Below are 19,598 nucleotides of genomic sequence, written 5' to 3'. Positions count from 1 at the left end.
TTGTTTTGTGTTAATTTTAACTCTAAAATAGGTTGCTAGTTTTTCTTAAATTTATAATCTATTGATTTATATATGTTTATTGTAAGTTATCAAAATTGCATGGGTGTATGTTCTTCTTCTTGTAATGATTCCTGTGTGTGTGTGTACTTATGTGGTATAAACTCCTAAGTTATTTATTAATCTTTTATAAACAAACATAAAATAATATGAACTATTAACTTTTCAAAACAAAACTGTAACAATCATTATGAAAAAGTGAGCTTTGCGATACAAGAAGTAGCCTTAAATTGTAATTTAAACAAAGTGGACGTATCTGTATGAGGTTTGACGTTGATCTTAAAACAGTTAAATAGAGTGAGGATTCCACAAAAACATCATCATAAAAGAGGGAGTAAAAAACTGCTATGAAAATATATGATGTGAAAAATAAGAGTTTATCAATACCATGACCTTACGTGAGCTAGAGTAAAAATATCGCCTTAAAAGCGAGCTTAAGAGAGTGAGATTAATCACTCTTTCATCATTGCATCATCTACGTCTATAGACATATAATTTGTGGGGTATCTATAAACCCGATAGGTCTGTTTATTATCAAACACGTTACACATTAGCAATGTATCAATCAATAATCACTTAATGCAATAAGTCTAAATCTTGTCGATAGTTTAGATTTAAATTTACATCAAAGTAAATAAGGAAAGTTTTGAAGTTTAAAAATACTTGTTAAAAATGTTGACGAAATTAAAATGAATCTATATGATTAACCTACTACTTATTTGATATACTCTCTATATGATGAATCTATATGATATACTCTACACCTTATTTTGAAAAATATCTAAGTGATTCATCTCGAATTGTACTGTACACAAATATAGCGAAGGAAAGAAGAACATATTGTATATTGCATCCATTGAGCACCTGGACACCTGGAAATTGACAAAGTATCAGGCTTATTAATATAAATAATGTAGGGAGCTGATTATAGGCTAAGATCGTAACGAGCAGGGATTGAGAATGGATAAAGAAGAAAAAATACCGTAGAAATGGCTCTAGAAAGATAGAAAAATCCATATATTTTGGAATAACTAAATGTCATATCGACAACATCTCGTAAACAACCATAAACAACACTTTTTGATTCTAAACCTAAACCCCATTCCTCCAAAGTATATGAATTAACTGACTATAGATAGAAGGGCTATTATACCACCAAAATATCTTAATCTTTAAAGGAAAAAAGTGGCGAATTACATAATTCTTTTACATTTACTGTTATTGTTAGCTGACGTCTTGTATTTTTCTAGGCTGATGTTATTTAGTGTAAAATATATTAAAATGCTTGCAGTATTTTGATTTTAATGTTGCTTGTTTGGATACTCTACGAATTTGTCCTATCTCTAATCTGTATTGATTATAAGCATTATATAGGAATCATAATATTACATTTCAAAAATATTAAGAAGGCATAGTTAATTTCCTTTATTAAGAAAAAATTATGGTAAACATATGATTCATTCCGAACGTCACAACAAAGAAAACACAATCCATCGACCATCACATGTCTCAACTAACACGACTTAACCTAACTGTATAATATGTGTATGTGAAAGGAATCTTTGTTGTCATGAATTCCGAGTAATAGTTCATTTATTTGTTTACAGATATTTTAAATACTGATTTGGACACTGCAGCTGGAGCTAAACACCTACACGGTTGTTAGTGAAAATGGGAAAACTTAATGTAACTATGTTGAGATACCTCACGAAAGAAGACTTCAGAGTTCTTACAGCAGTAAGTCCTATTTCAGTACTTAGAAATATAGTATTAGTAGCTAAATAACGAAGTAAAAAACAAAAAATCCAACATTGTAGTTTAGAACAGTTTTTTATATAAGTTAAGATTAAATAACATAGCCTACTTTCCAGAGTAAGGCCTAGTTTTTACATTGTTAATTATTAACCTATAATTTATTTAAAAATTGCAATTAATTATTGGTAGCTAAATTGTGAAACCTTATCATTAACGTTTGAGTAGGGTGCGATAAGTGGACCCGGTTTTTTATATCGAAATTGGCTAATGATATTACTTAATCATAACCATCGATATAATCAATCAATACTGATTAATTATTGAACTATTAACTGAAATAATCTATATCAAAAGCTGTAAACACTAAAATAATACACGTAGGATAATATTTCAATTTTACATAAGTAATTCTGATTATTAAAAATAGCAGTCAAATTTAGAAAACTACATGACGTTGCTTTTACGTGGCTTAAACATGTTGGACTTGTACCGAAAAACCCATTATGTGAAATTTGTGGGAAAGAAACAACTGTAACTGTGAGAGGAGTAAATACGGTCGTCTTCAGTTTTCCTAATTTTGATTATAATAATTTGTTTGATCACTGTAAAATTCATATTTTAATTTAAAACATATGATTGATATTGAGGACTATAGGTGCTTTTATATCGATTGACAGTCTAGGATTTGAGATGCGAATATTAGGTATCGATGACTATATTCTTCGATATAAAAAACTGGGTCCGCTTGTCGTACCCTACCCTTAACGTTTATTGAGAGCCCAACAGGTAAATCGTAAATAGTGTTTTACGTCTTTTGTCTGCAATAACTGTTGATAGAAGGTTTTAGAGACTTCAGTCGTGGTATATAGGTTTCTATTTGTCCAAGAAAGAAGTTTATTGATTTTTGGTTCAAAAGACTAAAGTGCAGGAATATTACAGGGACTTACTACGTTCTGTCGGTTCTGTTTTAACCCTCAAAGTGCTACTATCGCGCCTGTGCGATATGTTCGTACCACTTCAAAGTGCTACTATCGCACTGTGCGATATGTTCGTACCACTTCAAAGTGCTACTATCGCACTGTGCGATATGTTCGTTTTTTTCATATCACAGACGAACGGTTCGCTCAATAACGACGTGGTTTATAAGGCTACATGTAGGAATAAATTCCCTATCAAGTAACGTAATTAGAACTATGTAATTCAGAAGTTTACGAGGAAGAGTATTTGTAAGTGACTTATATTATTGTTTATTGAGTAATTATTTGTGCTATGAGTGAACTTAGTAATTCAAGTGCCATTAGGCGCTGTTTTGATGACGATTTGAGTGGAAATGATAGCGATGCAAGCAGCACCCCCACCAGAGAGTGACTCAGACTAATTTTTTTTAGTCTTATGTAAATATGCATATAAGCCATTTTTTTTGTATTTTTAATACTTTATCTGTCATTTTTCTTACTTTTACTCATATCAGTAACTAAATATGTGTTTATTTTGAGGCAATAATCACTATTCAACTACTTACTGCCACTTGTTGATGTGGTAAACATTTTAGTAAAATTTTTGCGAAAAAACATTGTTTTGTTTTGTACCAATTAGTATTGTGATATGTTGTGCAAAAGGTTAAGAAGTGATATTTTTCTTATTCAGCATTATATTTGGAACATTTTGCATATTTTTAGAACTAGGACTACTACATTTTGTAAAAACTATACGTTAAGGATTTTGAAAAATAAAAATATGAAAAACTACACAACCGGTTAGAAGTACCAGATTTTTTATGATAAAAGATAAGCATTTTTATTTTTACTTGATCTTATAGAACATATGTTTGTGTAAAAAACCATATGTAATACATGCAATTTTAACATATGTTTGTATATAAAAAGTTGTTTAAAAAAGAAATGTCATATGCTCGAAAATGGCCTAGCACTTTGAAGTGGTTTAGTCATCACTTGGAGGGTTAACGGTTTATTTTTAACCTTTCACTTGTTATATAGTAATGGCTGGCCCAATTTGGCTGATGTGCAAGGGTTTTTCTGAAGTACTATAAAATGTACATGCTTTATGCAAATGTCAGGTAAGTATGATAACGGATCCGTTTTTTTTATATAGAAATGATCAAACGATATTTAATCATTATACCCATCGATATAATCAACCTATAGTAATTAATTTATACAATAACTACATCATCTGCAACAACTGTACATACAATTTCGCATTCTATACATAATTCGATCTATAACTAACTTCTTTTATATAAAAAAAAGAATTTAGAAAACTATGCAAAATAACACTAAAAGATGAGTTGTACTGTTTCTTTCTCGGTTTCAAAATGTTTGTTTTATTGTTACGTTTTCTTTATTATTTAAATGACATTTTTCCTGTGACCTGTCTTCATTTTTCATTTGATTAATGTTTATTTGTTTTCAATCATTTATGGCATTACGTAATTGTTTAAACTATTTCTATATACTTGAAACATGTGACTTTAATTTAATATTTTATATACGTTGATATTGATTAATGGTTATGTTCTTCTATTTATAAAGTAAAAATGATTGTAGTAAGCGCTATATAACCGCGCTTACTACAATCTCGATAAGCTATACCGGGTCCGCTCATCGTACTCTACCCCAAATGTCTTTCATCAACCACCAATAAAAAATAAATTTCAACTTGACCATTTCAGATAAATCTGAAAAATTTGGCTGAAACTTGGTTTATTCACAAACATGGTTCTCTGAAATCCTGAACTAAAATATTGGTAAAAAATGGTTGGGTGTTTTTTAGTTAAAAAAATTATATATATATATATTGTAATGCATGATTTTGTGAATACACCATAAAAATTTCAGAGTGGAACCATGATGGGATGAGGAGATATATTAAAAATATATTGTGGCGTCAACACATTTCAGCGTTATTGGTACATTCTGTACAGTCTGCTTTTATAGACTTATATATGATAGAATTTAAGTGGGTAAATTTGTGTCAATTCCTCTTTTTTTGTTATAAAATATATAAAATAATGGAAACCAATTTTTTTAAACAATAATAGACATTTAACTGAATTTTAAAATAAAATGAAAGGGATTTAAATTTAGTTTTAAATAATTTCATGTTGTAATTTATAAATAATTCATGTAATTCTATTGGATTTTTTAAATGTTGCTCCTTAATATAGAAACAATATTGATAGTCTTTCTATATATGAGCAATTGCATAAGGATTAATTTTGTACATCATGCTTGCTTTTGTTGATCTGCCTATTACTTTCAAATAGTGAACAACTGCAAAATCTGTTAAGCTTCTTTTTGTGATCTCACTTAGATAAAAACATATTTAACACACTTTCATAAAGTGGTTGAAACGATTGTCTCCAGCGTACCTTACACTAGTTCTCTTTTATGTACCTTTTTTTTGGCACTGGTCCACCATCTCAAGCTAGGAAAAACACAGTTTATTATCTTTTAAAGCTACCAGATTCAATTTAGTTTCCTGAAGTGAACTGCTATTGTTTTTAGATGAAAATAATTTTTGGAACTAATATTATGTTTATAGTTGAAATTGTATTTAGCCTATCATTTGAACTGACGATATACGGTTTTAGCTTATTATTTCTTAAAATTAATTAATCAACATTAATTGAATTTGAATATTGAGTGTAGCTACAGTTCACCTTCCTCTTATTGCAGTGTCTGGTATCTGGTGCTGTTTTAGACTTGAATCCTGGAATCTGGAGTCATGTTTATCAGAAGAGATCCAAAAAGTCGGTGATGAAGAAGCTCATGTGCACTCAGTTGTGTACCTGATTAGACAATGAGACGGCCACTGCACCTAGATTACACTATGTATCATTGTATTTTGTAGTCTAGGTGTCTCTGATATTAAAACAATGTATAGGTTTATTTCGAGCTTCTTCATCACCACATTTTTTGGATCTCTTTAGATGAAGATGACTACAGATTCCAAAATTCAAGTCTGAGAATGTGTCAGATACCAGATGCTGCAATAAGAGGAAGGTGAACTAGAACTAAACTTAACATTAAAATTTATTAAATCCTACCATAGCTAGGTTATGTGTAATATTGATTGATTATATTGACAGTTCTTATTAAACAAATATTGTTTGTCAATTTTGATATCAAAACTGGGACTTTGTTGTATTTAAGTTAGCCCATATAAATAATACTGAAAATTGATGTAAGCATTCAGTGTTGACATTTACTACTTTTCTATGTGCAAGACTATACTGTCCAACATAGTTGTTTATATCAATAACTAGTGAACCATTGAAATATGTTTATTAAAAAAAATCCCACCTTAAGGGGAAAACATTAGTTTAGTCTATTTACCTAGTACAGAATTGTACAAAAGATCAGATCAAAAGTTAGTTTCATAAGTCAGTACAGACACATACATTTTCAAAAATAAATTTTAAAAATCCAGTTTTATTGCTTTTGGTACCTTATACTGTACACCTTAAAAACACGTTAGGCTATAAAAATTATATATATATATATATATATATTGCTGTAGTGCTGTAGTAGGCTTCATAGGATCTTAACATAAATTCATAAACTTGAGTTAAATCATTGCAGTTAACATGATAAAATTACAGATAGAAATGGGAATGAAAAACCACGAACTGGTTCCGGGAGCTTTAATTGCATCTATAGCAAATCTACGCCATGGTGGAGTCCATAAGCTTCTTAAGGAACTGAGCAAACATCGGTTGGTCAGCTATGAAAGAGGGAAGCACTGTAAGTATGGTTTGGTTAATATAGTCTAACCATCATTTTCTGATCTTTGTAAGTCTAGGTAATATAATAGTATAATAAGAGTGAAGATGTTCTGTACTGTATTATACTTATAGTTAGTTTTTAATTTTGTTCTGTTGTATTTTCTTGATTTTATCTCAGGATACACCCAGACATCAACATGACGCGAAACTATAAAATATATACATCAATACATCGCTTTGCGTCTCTTGATTAATGCATTTTTTATGTTAATTTAAAATTCCACATTGCATCACTTTCTGTGTATTTTTACCCTAAATCTAGCAAAAGCATACTAAAGTTACTTTAGTGTATTAAATGGATACAAATTATTTGTTAGTTTGCTATATCAATAATTGATGTAAACCAAAGTGATCCCTAAATATGATTTGTAAAGGCTCTGTCTAGTTTTGTATGTAAGTTAAAACATGCTAATTACATGCTGCCTCAGGTTCATTTATTCTCTTTTTACTTGGAGAAAAAAAAGCTTGTCACAATGCTTGAAGTGTTTTGTGTTTATATTTAAACCAGCTTTCTCTCAGCCTTAAGTAAGTATAATAGTATAACTGAAATTCTAATAACGTCTAGTGTTGGAAACAAATTTAATAAGGAACAAAAATGTATTTAACACTGCTGGAGGGCAGACGTCATGCGAGACTATATTTGGGCTGTATACAGAGAATCCGTTGTGTATTTAAGCTAAACTGTATAAACCTAAGTAGGCCTACATTAATATTCAAGAAAATATAAACTAATATTGCTGAGAATATTGCATCTTGAACAAGCACAACTCAATCAATAAATGTTTACAATGATTCATAATTAACCTCATTTTAGAGGCTAAATACTCTTGTCTATGTTCTGAACATTTTTATTTAGGTTTTAACATTAGATTTGTCATTTTTATGTGGGATTTCTACTTCTCCTGATTACTAGTTGTCTGTAAATTAACTATATTATGTACCTATTCAGAGTTTTTAAACTCTATTGTCTTTAATGATGAATGACATGTCTTTCTTTTACAAAGTTATGTATTATTTCTTCAACAGATGATGGCTATCGCTTAACGAATGCAGGCTATGACTACTTGGCTCTTAAAACATTGACCTCTCGTGGAGCTGTGGCTTCTTTTGGAAACCAAATTGGAGTCGGAAAGGAATCCAATATCTATGTTGTGGCTAATGAGGATGGCGAAGCACTTTGCTTGAAGCTCCACAGGTATGCCACTTTGGTGTTGTAAACTTAGTTGTATATTAAGTTTAGGATGTGCATAGATGTGCAATTCAAAGCACATCTATGCAAGTCCTCATGCTTTTAATAATGATGCATCATTAAATTCAGGATTATAAGTATTTTTTATATAGATATTCATTTGTGAAGTGTCTGATGATGGAATCATTGATTCCAAGAGGCCTTGTGCAATAAGAGGCCGTAATGCAATAATAAAATTTATATTGGAACATTTTTATTCATTTATCAGTGATAATAAATTAATTTATATGTCAAGGTGACAATTTGGAAATATTAAACATACTTTTTACAGGTTGGGCCGTACTTGTTTCCGGAACTTAAAAGAGAAGAGGGACTACCACGCTCACAGAAACAAGGCAGGATGGCTGTACTTGTCTCGAATATCGGCTGCGAAGGAGTTTGCGTACATGACGGCCCTTCACAACAGAGACTTTCCTGTACCCAGACCGATTGAGTGCAACAGACACTGTGTTCTTATGGAATTAGTTCAAGGAGAACCTCTGTAAGTTGATTTTATTTGTTTTTCTCACATTACTCAATGGATACGTTTGAAGTTAGTTTGTTCAGTTTGTTTAATACTTCATAAAATTGTATCAAATCAAATCAAAATAATCTTTAATCATCATTAATTTGCACATTTTGTCCAAGCTGATGTACAACTTCCAAGAGCTGTACAAAGAGTTGCTATAAGAACTGTGTCAACAAAGCATTATTCTTTATTTATGTGACAAGTATAAAATAGGTAATAAGAATGTTTATTATAATAACATTAATTTACCTTTACTCTCAATTAATTGCTATTGCAATATAATAAAAGCTACTATTCATTACAGAAATACTACTTAATAGAATTGTTATGCTTGGCTTTGTTTTACGTCTTGTATAACACAATGTGAATAGAATGGATTTATTTTACAGTATTGTGATAAAACATACTATTTTATGAGTCTGAAGAAAATATCTAAGAAAACTTTTTGTTTTGAACCATATACAGTAGAACCTCGGTTAACCGAGGTAATTGGGACCGAGGGTACCTCGGATACGGCGAACCTCGGATAACACGGAACGTAACCTAAAAATCGTTACCGGGGCTAAAAATAGCTCAAGATATACTAAAACATGAACAAAAGTTATTAACTGAACTGTTGTTTAGTTTATTAGTACAAGAAATGTTATTAGTACGCAATAAAACGTGAGAGGAAACGGTAACACTCACAATACTAAACACTGTTTTAATATAACACTCAATTTATTGCACAACTGAATACGTATGATATAGGCTACACAATGTACAGAAGTTTAGTTACAGTACAGTATTCCTGTTTACAAAATTAAATCAAAGAAATGAAAATTAATTTACTGTACATTGTACAAAAATAAACAAAGTAAGCTAATCTTTTTTCCCAAAGAAATCAGTTATTGTTTTTTGACTTAGATTAGAGGATCTTAGGCTAGCCGCCCTGTTGCGCCAGCGTCGCAGCCAAACTAAATCGTTTGTTGTTGCGGTTTCTTGTTGTTCAATGTATGCCAGTGCTCCCTCGATCGTTCTTAGACCTTCTGTATGTGATATTTTCTCAGTCGCCCCATCAGGTTCATCGCTGTAAAAAAAACTTTTGTTTTACGTAACCGTAACGCAATCAAAAGGCAGCAGTTGGAATTGGTATGAAATTAGTTTTGGATTGATGAATGGGCAACATTTAACTAAAGTGTAACAAATATACTGTAGTTGTGTTAAAAAATTGATGTTGGATTATGTTTTTATGTTAAAATTTTGCATAAATAAAAAATCAAAAACTTACTTGTCATCATCTTCTGGTTGGTTGAGCATCTGGATAATCACGTCATCAGTTAGGGCCTGATCCTCATCTCCATTGATCCATTCACTGATGTCCTCTGCACTGATGGGCTCAGCCACTGGAAGGTGGTTACAAAGATTCACAAGCTCTTCATTTTCAGGAGGACATGCTCTTGGCTGGTTTTCAGGAGCAGCTGTCTCTTGGCGGCTTGCCTTTTCAATTCCGAAAAGTTTGCGCCATGACCTTCTTATAGTGTCCTCCCTAACGTTATCCCAAGCTTCTGACACCCAGTAGACAACATCTTTCATTGTGATTAACTTGAGAGCATCAGTGACACCCAGCCCGTCCTCTAGCTTCTCCAGTAGATTTCTAAGCAGCCTCTTTTTGTAGTTTCGCTTAAAAGTTTCTAGAACTCCCTGGTCTAGAGGCTGGATGAGGGCAGTAACGTTTGGAGGCAAAAATAAGGCTCTAATGCCATCGCTGACTAGCTCATCAGCATCTGGATGGGACGAAGCGTTGTCAAGAATAAGAAGGGCCTTGCGAGGGAGTTTTTTGTTCTCCAAGAAAGCTTCAACGACTGGAACGAATTCCTCAAAAAACCATTGTTTGAAAATCCGCGAGTCCATCCATGCGTTTTTCTGGTTTGTGTATGTGCTGGGAAATGTGTCCACATTAGTATTTTTAAAAGCACGTGGCTTTTTATACTTGCCTATTACAACTGGTTTGAGTTTCAAACTTCCTGCAGCATTGGCACATCCTAAAACTGTAACTCGATCTTTAGATTTCTTATACCCAGGAGCTGATGTTTCCTGCTGACTGGCTAAAGTTTTTGAGGGCAACATTCTGAAGTTAAGGCCTGTCTCATCACAGTTGAATATTTGATCGGATGTAAGACCCTCACTCAAAATCAATTTTCTTATTTTTTCTTCAAAAACTGTCACATCAGTTTCATTACCTGAAAGTTTTTCCCCAGATATATTAAGTTGCCGCACTCCATAACGGTTCTTCCATCGCATTAACCACCCGGAACTAGCGGTAAAAGGTTCATCGCCATCGCCAAAAGATTTATGGAAATCTAGCGCTTTTGCCTGCAAAATAGGCCCACTTATTGGACTTCCCCTTGCTCTCATTTCCGAAAACCATAAGAATAAAGCCTCGGAAGTTTTTTCATACTCACACTTTTTAAACGTTTTTCTCTCTGAATTGCAATTGGAATTTAAGCTCTGAGCACCCCATTTTTCTAACTCAGCCCTCTTCCTCCTCCAATCTCCGACGGTAACCTCACCAACACCCAAGTCTTTAGCGACTGTTCTTATTGACTCACCATTGTCCAGACGACGAATCGCATTTAGTTTAGTCTCTAAGGACACAACGACACGTTTGCGTTTAGCACTCATTTACACCTACTGTAACTGCACTTAAACACACAATAAAAAAACAGTGATAGACACTTGACTTGTAAAAGTAAACAAAGGACTGCCACTGAGACGAAATGGCGTCTTCGGGCAGACCGATGATGCACGAACACATCCGAGCTGAAGCTGTACACCAGGACAGCCCACTAGATGCGCAATAAGCTACGGAGTCGAATCGGGGTGGTGGGGAGAGCGAGTGGCTCAGTCGCGTCTCGGCATTGAAACAGTTCGCATTGGTCCGGCGGCGAGCGGTGTCGGGTTACAACACCTGCAGCTGCTCTGGCGAGCGGTGTCGGGTGACAGTGCCGTATGCATTCGGCAAAGATAAGCGCTAAGCTACGCAAATATTTGGCCGAGGAAACACAACAGTTGCCAACAATTTACTGTACAGTAGTTTTAACGCATTGCAGGCTAGCGTGCGTATTGCGATAAAAGGAGCACCCAAACGCTCATTACTGTACGTAGTTTGTGCGTGTTTCTTTTGCTTTTTAAATAAAAAAAATCGTCCGAGGACGGCCTCGGTTAACCCGGAGTCTCGGTTAAGCGAGGCTCGGTTAACCGAGGTTCTACTGTAGAAAACTTTTCAGTAGCTAAGTAGGAGTTGTGTCTGTCAATCCATACCTTGGTACGCTTACAGTGGAGAAGCAGTCAATTTTTGTGATTTGTTTAAAAAGTCAATAACACCTTTTATAAGTTTCTTGTAGAATGTAGAATGGTGTTATTTGTTGACAGGTGCCGAATCAGTGAAGTCTCAGACGTAGAAGCACTCTACGACAGTCTGATGAATCTTATTGTCCAGTTGGGCAGCTATGGGGTGATCCACGGTGACTTCAATGAGTTCAACATCATGGTGACAGAGGATGGCAAGCCTGTCGTCATTGACTTTCCTCAGATGACCTCCACATGCCACACCAATGCGCGCATGTCAGTATTTGGTTGACATCTTTTCAGCTAAATAATACTATTTATTATACATGCCATTGTGACATTGTTTCTACTTAGAATAAAGCAGAGGCTGTCAGTAGTAGAAATTCGATTTATCTATATTGTCAGTCTTTTATTACAATCTATTGATAGAAAAATATACGTGCTAAAAATATTAAAACAAGTGCAACAATGAAACAAATAAGGTGAGAAATTGGAAGGCTAATTTCCCAATAAACATACAAATTTGTATTTTATTATTTTAATTTATGACAATGCTATTACATGTACTCTAACGTGATCAGCAGCAATAAATGATTTAATTTGATTTAAGTGGTTACAAATGTAATGATTTTTGTGAAATTCCATATGACAATAAAATAAATTTACTATCATTATATCACTGTACACTGATACATTATCAATACTCATATTATATAAATGGCTATTTGAAGGAGCTACAGTTATCAATAAAACCAGTAAAAAATACAGTATTTAAGAAGAAATGTGATTTTCAGCGGAATGGATATTATCTGATTCTTGGAAATTACTTTGAATTAATATTTATATCCTTCATGCCTCAGCATAATAATAAAAAAAAAGTGAAACTGAATCCTGAACCTTAACCTTTATTGTCATTCAGGCTTTAAGTCTTTTCCCGTACCTTTCATAGCTGTTATTTGAGGAAGATCATATGTGATAGCCTTCTGATGTGACAGTATTTTTAATAGACCTTTTGTTATTGTACCTTTAGGTTTTTTGAACGAGATGTGAACTGTATCCGAGACTTTTTCAAAAGAAGATTTGGATATGAAAGCTCTTTACATCCAACGTTTGATGACATATCGTAAGTGAACATAGTAGGCTATACTAATATATTTTTTAAGAATATGCTAAAAATAAGTTTTTATATCCAGGTTGTCCAAAAATATTCTGAAGAGCCTGCTATCTTTTACAGTTGAATGATTTAAGGAGTAAAACTCATCATGTTGTTTCCAAAGTCGGGACAAATATTATAATGTTTCAAATTACATACACTCAATTCACATAAAACAATTACTTTATTCAAACTGTTTAATAAAATGTGAACTGTAAATGAAGATGATTCAATGAATTGATTTCCTTGTAATAACAGTCTAATATGAATCTTTGTAGTCACAGGTAAAATCATAAATTATTTATGAGGTAACTTTTGGGACAGACTATGTCCTTGATTATTAATCCTTCTTGAGAAGATATATCATCCCTACAAGACGGGCGTGAACAGCCAGTGTATGCGTTTTTATGTTGTTCACAAACCTGCAACCATCACTTCACCCATCAGTCCCTCCATCCCCTAGCCCCTTGCGTACCTGCAAAATTCATGACCCTGTAAGAAAGACTAGCAGATGGTCTGGGGTTGTTTGGCTTTTGCTACGAGCTGTTGCCCGTTTGAGGCCTCTGAAACAATATTCTAAGATGCTTCTGCAAAGTTCTTCTTCTATGGGGCAGCCTATTGCCATGCACTTAAGCTTCAAGGGCCATTTGCACACCCCGGAAGCACACCATGAGGCCTACCAGTCTACGGCTTCAGCAGTTCTACAAACTGCCAAAGTCAACCAATCAGGTCCTCCTGGGGAAATTCACCACCCTTGTCTAAACTACCAAACATGGCCTACCACTCCCTTGTTATTGCAGGGCAGTCAAAGAGCAGGTGTCAGCAGTTTCCTCCTGCTCGTCACACATTCTACAGAGCAAATCCTCCCGAAGGATACCCACTCTGAAGATGCTCCCTCAGGTGACCATGTCCCGTAATCAGACCCATAACCTGAGAAGACACCGATCTACTTAGTGAAGGTCAGATGCTACCCTAGGGGAAGGTGACTGTAGAACCATTCTGCTCATTCTCAGATCCGGATTCAGCCGCCTTCTCTCATGTTCAGTGTGAACCCATTCCGAGACAGTCCCAAAGGATTCACACCTAGAAATGCCACAGAACGGTTGAGGTCCCATCATATTGAACGCTGAGCCCAAGTTAGCCAGGACATCAGCTCTTTTGTTCCCAGAGATCCCCTCATGACCAGGAACCCAACAACTCTGGCAAGGGAAGAAATTACTTGATAGTAATCCCAGACAAGTATGGAGTTGAATACACAAGATTCCAATGCCTTCAATGCTGCCCCTGGCTATCTGTGAAAATGCTAATTGTCTTACTCCTATACCGCAGTAGATTGACGAAGATTCTCACAAGCACACTCCATAATGGCTGTGACTTCTGCCTGAAAGTCTGTGGGATAAGGACCCATAAGAACCACCAGCTCCGTACATGGTCTCATCCCCACAATTTCAGCACCTTTGCCACTGGTTTTAGAGCTGTCTGTAAACTTCAAGCTCCGCTGGTGGTTTCTTTCCCTCCGACCAAGCCTCCCTAGAATGTATGACAATCCTAAAGGGTTTGTCGAAGGAAAATCCTTGTGGCATCTGATCCGATATCATGTGCAGAGCATTTCCCTGAATCAGGATGCTAATTCTGCAGTACCCCCTACTGCAGCTTGAGGCCAAACAAAGTCCCGTGTGCTGAAGACAGTAGACACTCCTCCTGGCCGTAGCGCAAATGACAATGTCCAGGGGTTGAGGCAACAGTCTAGAGCTGCGCCTGGCGCACTTGGAAAAGCCCCAGTGATAGCAAGGCAAGGCAATCTTTGGACGCTAGCCAGAACAGCTACTGCCATCATGGCATCCATTTTTTGGCCACTAGACAACAGCCCCAAACATTTGTGCAGGTCTAACCATGGAGACATAATAGTTTACAGTAATTGTTTTGTGAGTAAATACAATGAATCGTGACAGTATTGAAGACAATGAGGAGCTAGAAGAATTATTCCGATTTTCAAGTGATAGTGAAAGTGTTGATTTATTCCAAGACTAGCTGTTTCCCGCGGCTTTGCACGCTTTTCGTAAGCTTTGCCCGTGTATGTGAACTTCTAGTTTAATTTAATTATATTTACAACGCCGATGTAGAGTTTACCTTGTTGCCACGATCAAGAAAATCTGTTTATGTTTATAGCCATTGTGCACGTAGATGTACTTTATTATAAAGCGGTCTAACACTCAAACTTTAAGTTCAATCAGAAATGTATCTTAAAGACAAATATACATAAAAACTTAGCGCCTTCAAATAATGTTTGGCTATGTAATATACGTAACTGTCTCGTAATTGCAGTTTATAGTGTGCAGGCGCTTTAAAACTCTTATCTTTTGCAGCGCCGCTTGGTGGTGAGTTACATCAATGGGCATAGCTTATAAACCTTCTCCGTGGAAAAATACGTATACATACAAATTATTTTCATAATGCTCTGTCTAATATTTTGCGATTCCATAAAGGACAAACACACAAACATTAATTTATATCCGGCGCGCTTTGCTGCGCATTTCAATAATTTTTTGCAAAAGTTGCCCGCGGCTTCGCACGCAATTTCCCGTTGAAAACAGTACACTATATTCACTTATTCTTTTTCTATCACATTCTAAACATTGCTGAGATAATTGATAGTCGTTCCATCGTGAGCCTCTTGGGCGTATTATGAAGGTATGTACCATATTCCTGCCTCTATCTAGCTGTTACCCACGGCTTCGCACGCAAATCTTAAGAACCGAAGTCCTTATATTACTTAGTAAATTTTTTTTTTTTACTATAATAAATTTTAGATTAAATTAGTTATGTATCTCCGATGCCACGATTGAGCTTGCTTTGTTGTCTCGATCGAGAGAATATGTACACACGGAGTTTTGAGAACCATACTTCTGTCAAAAAAAACAACTAAGGTTGATTTTATAACATTCTTTATATTTGTAGCCAACGTAAGATAGTAATTATGATATCTGCATTACTCTTCTGATCAAGCATGAGCATGGTTTATATTAAATAAATATTGCAGTTAAAGGTGAATTTTTACGTCAAATTTGAATTGTATTATCTGGATAGTAAAGTCTATGTTTAACAGTGATTGCAAAAACAGTTTAAACAAAATTTGTCGTTTCTCTTAAGCTTACTCTATGCTTTAAAACTATAAGTGTAATATATGTTTACAAAGAACAGCTGATTAAAAATTTGAAAAGACGTTAACATATGTTTGCTGCAATGCATTTCTTATGGGTATTTCTGTAACCAGTGGGGCGGAATCCTGAATCGGGAAAGGGATGGGCATAGCTTATAAACCTTCTCCGTGGAAAAATACATATACGTACAAATTTTCATCATGATCGGTCCAATAGTTCACGATTCCATAAAGGACAAACATACAAACATTCATTTTTATATATATAGATGACAGATAATGATTCTGATTTTATTACCAATAGACTTCTTGGAGATGCAAGTAAATTTGTCGACATTGTTTTTTTTACTCTAATAAGAAATATAAACAAAATAGTAATAACAACTTTTATTATGTTCTTTGATAATACAATCAGACAAGGCTTCAAGAAGAGACACTTCCTATCAGTGAACCGAGTGCAAAATTGTCATGTGCAAAGAGCCATGTTTCAAGACATTCCACACTAAAACAAAATCAAAGATAATTGGATTTCAATTATAAATATGTGTAGCGATAGTGACATTAATGAAAATGCTGAATACAACAAATAATAATGAGAAATATATGTATATATATATTTTTTTTTTAATATATATATATATATATATATATATATTATATATATATTACAAAAAACATTGCTTTTAAGTTTTAAAACAAGACTTTCTGTTTGAAAATATTTATGCATGAGCATTTTTGTGGAAAGAGGAAGAACTCATCTTTAAAAATATGTAAGTTCCATGGTTTTCTTATAATTGGTTAAAAAATTATATAGATTTAAAAATCATTAAAACAGACAACAATGTAAGAAAGTTATAAAAATTATGAGGCGGCAGTGAAAGTTTTAAATAAGCTGTGATTTTAATGTGTAAACCATGTTGTGTTATCAAGAAACAGTTTAATACTCCAAACATGTCCGTAGAATGATTTTGTAGACATTTCTGAAAATATGTTCTAGATATGTAAATATTGTATTAAAAGGTTTTTTATTTTTTAAATATAGGCTGTAAACAGATTTAAGTATTCTATCAGAGATAACTTTGATTTTAATAGCTACTTTTAATTTTAAGTACTATGAATTTAATAGCTTATGTTACATTTCCTTGCACAAAAATGGCAAAAAGGAAAAATGTTACGTCCTTACAAAAATGGATATTACTCAACTTGTGAATAAAGTAGGCCTATAATTTTTGTTTCATTAAAATAACAATTAAATTTAGCATAAAATAAATTGATATTTGTGTGTCAAATTTTTTTAGGTGTATGATTTTCATTAAAAAACTTGAAATTTTTAAATTTAAATTTATTTTTTATGTACAAATATTAAAAACATTTCAAGATATTATTTAATTTTTTTATATGTTGTGAACTGCATTTAATAAGAAGTAAAACTAAAAAAGAATTAACTTGACATCTTAAAAAAAAATGAGTCTAGTTATGAGTTTCTTTACAAAACACTTATATTTTCTTCAAAAATGGCTTGGGAGTTTTGGTATATCAAAAGATTTAAGTAAACAATTGGTCGTTGCATTAAACAAAATATGTCACTATAATATTTAAAAACTAGAATAAATGTCATACATATTTCATGTATAAAAAAACATTTCAGTATATGTACAAATAAAAGAGCTGTGACAGTTTTAAATTTTAAACCAAAAACAGTGTTTTGAGTGCAGCAAGTGAACAATACAACCAATAATCAATAAAATTGACCACATTAATTTGTTGGTCTAGTTATTATGCACAAATTTGTTGATTTAATCTATGCTGTATCTCTTATAGTTTCCAAGATCCCTTCAGTGTACATTAAATTTGGAACACTCTGTTTAGTACATGAGTAACTCATCAATTTTAAGTTTACCAATGAGTTATAATTTTGTTAATTTTCAGGAGGGAGGATATTTTAGATGCTGAAGTTAATGCTAGCGGATTCACCCGACAAATGGAGAAAGATCTGTTGGCGGAAATTGGCTTGGGAGAGGATGATGATGATGGAGAAGTAGAGAATGAAGATGTATGTAATAGGGAAGTAGGAAAAGAAGATATACAATTTTTGAGGGAAGAAGTAGAAAAATGTTTATTGGATGATGAGAAACCGAAACCGGACGTGGTGGAACAAAGAGAATATCAACAGTCGCAACCTGAGGACCATGGGAATAGTTCTGTCGAGGAAGGCAGTGACACAGAGACTGAGATTCACAGTGTACGCAGTGTCTCTACGACTTCCACCATCCCCCCTCACGTAATACAGGACAGGGTGAAGAAAGCTCTTGTCAAGCGGCGGCAAGCTGAGGCCAGACGGAGGTGTGTGGCCAAGGGAGAGGCCAGTGCTGTTACGAGGAAGAGAAGGGAAAACCAACACACTATCAAAGACAGTTCAGGCATCTGGGGATGGGAGTGATTCAATAAAGTGATCTTTAAAATCTTCTGTTACTTTATTTCATGAAAGTAATATAAAAACCATTTAATTTCACCCTCCTAAAAGTATAGCTCCTAGCCATCCAGTTATGTATATAGGTATTTTAAAAAGAGTTATCTGCTATAAATAACAGATTTAATTTCTTTTATGAAAGAACAATAAAGAAATTATTCAACATAGCTTTAAAAATAAATAAATCAGCTGGAATCCCTCCTACATTAGTATTGTACACTTTACTTGCATATTCAGGAGACAGGAAATCATGTTAATAACTCAGTCCAGTTTCAGATTAACCCATATTAGATAAATTGATTATGTCAGCACTAACTATATAAAATTATAAGGAAAGCTATTCATATAGTTAATGCATTGGTTTATGTAAATTCTTTCTTCTGTACAACGAATAGTTTTGTAAAGGAATTCTATCTGAATATTATTTTAATAAAACATTCCATGAACACGGACAGCTGATAAATAGTTCAAAGGTTAGATAAATTTGTAATGATTTACAAATTTTGTAAATATTATGGTTAATAATGTTCTCTTAAAATCTGGTACACCATTTCTTTGTTAAACCATATAGGATAGGGTCAAACCACCCACCTATAGAGGTTTATATTTATCATATCTATGGTGAAATTTTTGACAGAGGTGTTCATTGAAATATATGGATTGTGATCATAATATACTTACCTATCGTGGGAATTAGGTTTCATTGATCAAAACATATTGAAATAGAATAACATGCATAAAATTCAAAAATACTCTTTTTACACAGAACTAATTGATTTTACAAAAGTTTTTATATTAGAACATTAAAAGGACAATTTCAGCTGCTAAAACATTCAGTCTAGTATAACAAGGGTAGTAACAAGGGTTCAATATTCCTGCTGCAAGTTACATTGCACATCTTGAACCATGTCACTAGAGTTAGACCAACTTTTCCAAATTCGTCTTGTACATTTAAATTTTATTATTTAACAGTGTAAGTTGTAACTAAATTTTATGACTGATTATGTAAAACACTTAATTTATTATATGCAAATTGTTCTTGGTCTAATAACTATTCTGTTATAAAAAATCAAGTACTCACAAACGCAGCTCACAGGAATTCAACTTGT

At 33.5% G+C, this 19,598-nt stretch overlaps 2 protein-coding genes across 2 annotated transcripts; one reads left to right on the top strand and one right to left on the bottom strand.

Moving 5' to 3' along the window:
* The first annotated feature begins 1,525 nt into the window (after positions 1 to 1,525).
* LOC124352667 (serine/threonine-protein kinase RIO2) lies at positions 1,526 to 18,481 on the top strand. The gene is made up of 7 exons (XM_046802247.1): positions 1,526 to 1,794; positions 6,437 to 6,578; positions 7,646 to 7,814; positions 8,140 to 8,349; positions 11,791 to 11,982; positions 12,737 to 12,829; positions 17,949 to 18,481. The coding sequence occupies exons 1-7, from the start codon at positions 1,729 to 1,731 to the stop codon at positions 18,457 to 18,459; spliced, it is 1,383 nt and encodes a 460-aa protein (XP_046658203.1). The 5' UTR covers positions 1,526 to 1,728; the 3' UTR covers positions 18,460 to 18,481.
* On the bottom strand, positions 9,153 to 10,357 carry LOC124352668 (jerky protein homolog-like). The gene is made up of 2 exons (XM_046802248.1): positions 9,647 to 10,357; positions 9,153 to 9,445 (listed from the first exon to the last, which is right to left on the bottom strand). The coding sequence occupies exons 1-2, from the start codon at positions 10,267 to 10,269 to the stop codon at positions 9,238 to 9,240; spliced, it is 831 nt and encodes a 276-aa protein (XP_046658204.1). The 5' UTR covers positions 10,270 to 10,357; the 3' UTR covers positions 9,153 to 9,237.
* Positions 18,482 to 19,598: the final 1,117 nt, after the last annotated feature.

This window comes from Homalodisca vitripennis, chromosome 1, assembly GCF_021130785.1.
Source record: "Homalodisca vitripennis isolate AUS2020 chromosome 1, UT_GWSS_2.1, whole genome shotgun sequence".
NCBI classification, from domain to species: domain Eukaryota; kingdom Metazoa; phylum Arthropoda; class Insecta; order Hemiptera; family Cicadellidae; genus Homalodisca; species Homalodisca vitripennis.
This window is presented reverse-complemented; position numbering and strand designations above follow the sequence as displayed.

What these genes read in the sequence shown, in the direction of transcription:
- LOC124352667 (XM_046802247.1), top strand. Translation starts at nt 1,729, where the DNA reads ATGGGAAAACTTAATGTAACTATGTTGAGATACCTCACGAAAGAAGAC. An exon ending in ACTTCAGAGTTCTTACAGCA is followed by an intron (nt 1,795 to 6,436) that starts GTAAGTCCTATT and finishes ATAAAATTACAG; the next exon opens with ATAGAAATGGGAATGAAAAA. An exon ending in CTATGAAAGAGGGAAGCACT is followed by an intron (nt 6,579 to 7,645) that starts GTAAGTATGGTT and finishes TTTCTTCAACAG; the next exon opens with ATGATGGCTATCGCTTAACG.
- LOC124352668 (XM_046802248.1), bottom strand. Translation starts at nt 10,269, where the DNA reads ATGGACTCGCGGATTTTCAAACAATGGTTTTTTGAGGAATTCGTTCCA. An exon ending in CAACCAGAAGATGATGACAA is followed by an intron (nt 9,446 to 9,646) that starts GTAAGTTTTTGA and finishes TTTTTTTTACAG; the next exon opens with CGATGAACCTGATGGGGCGA.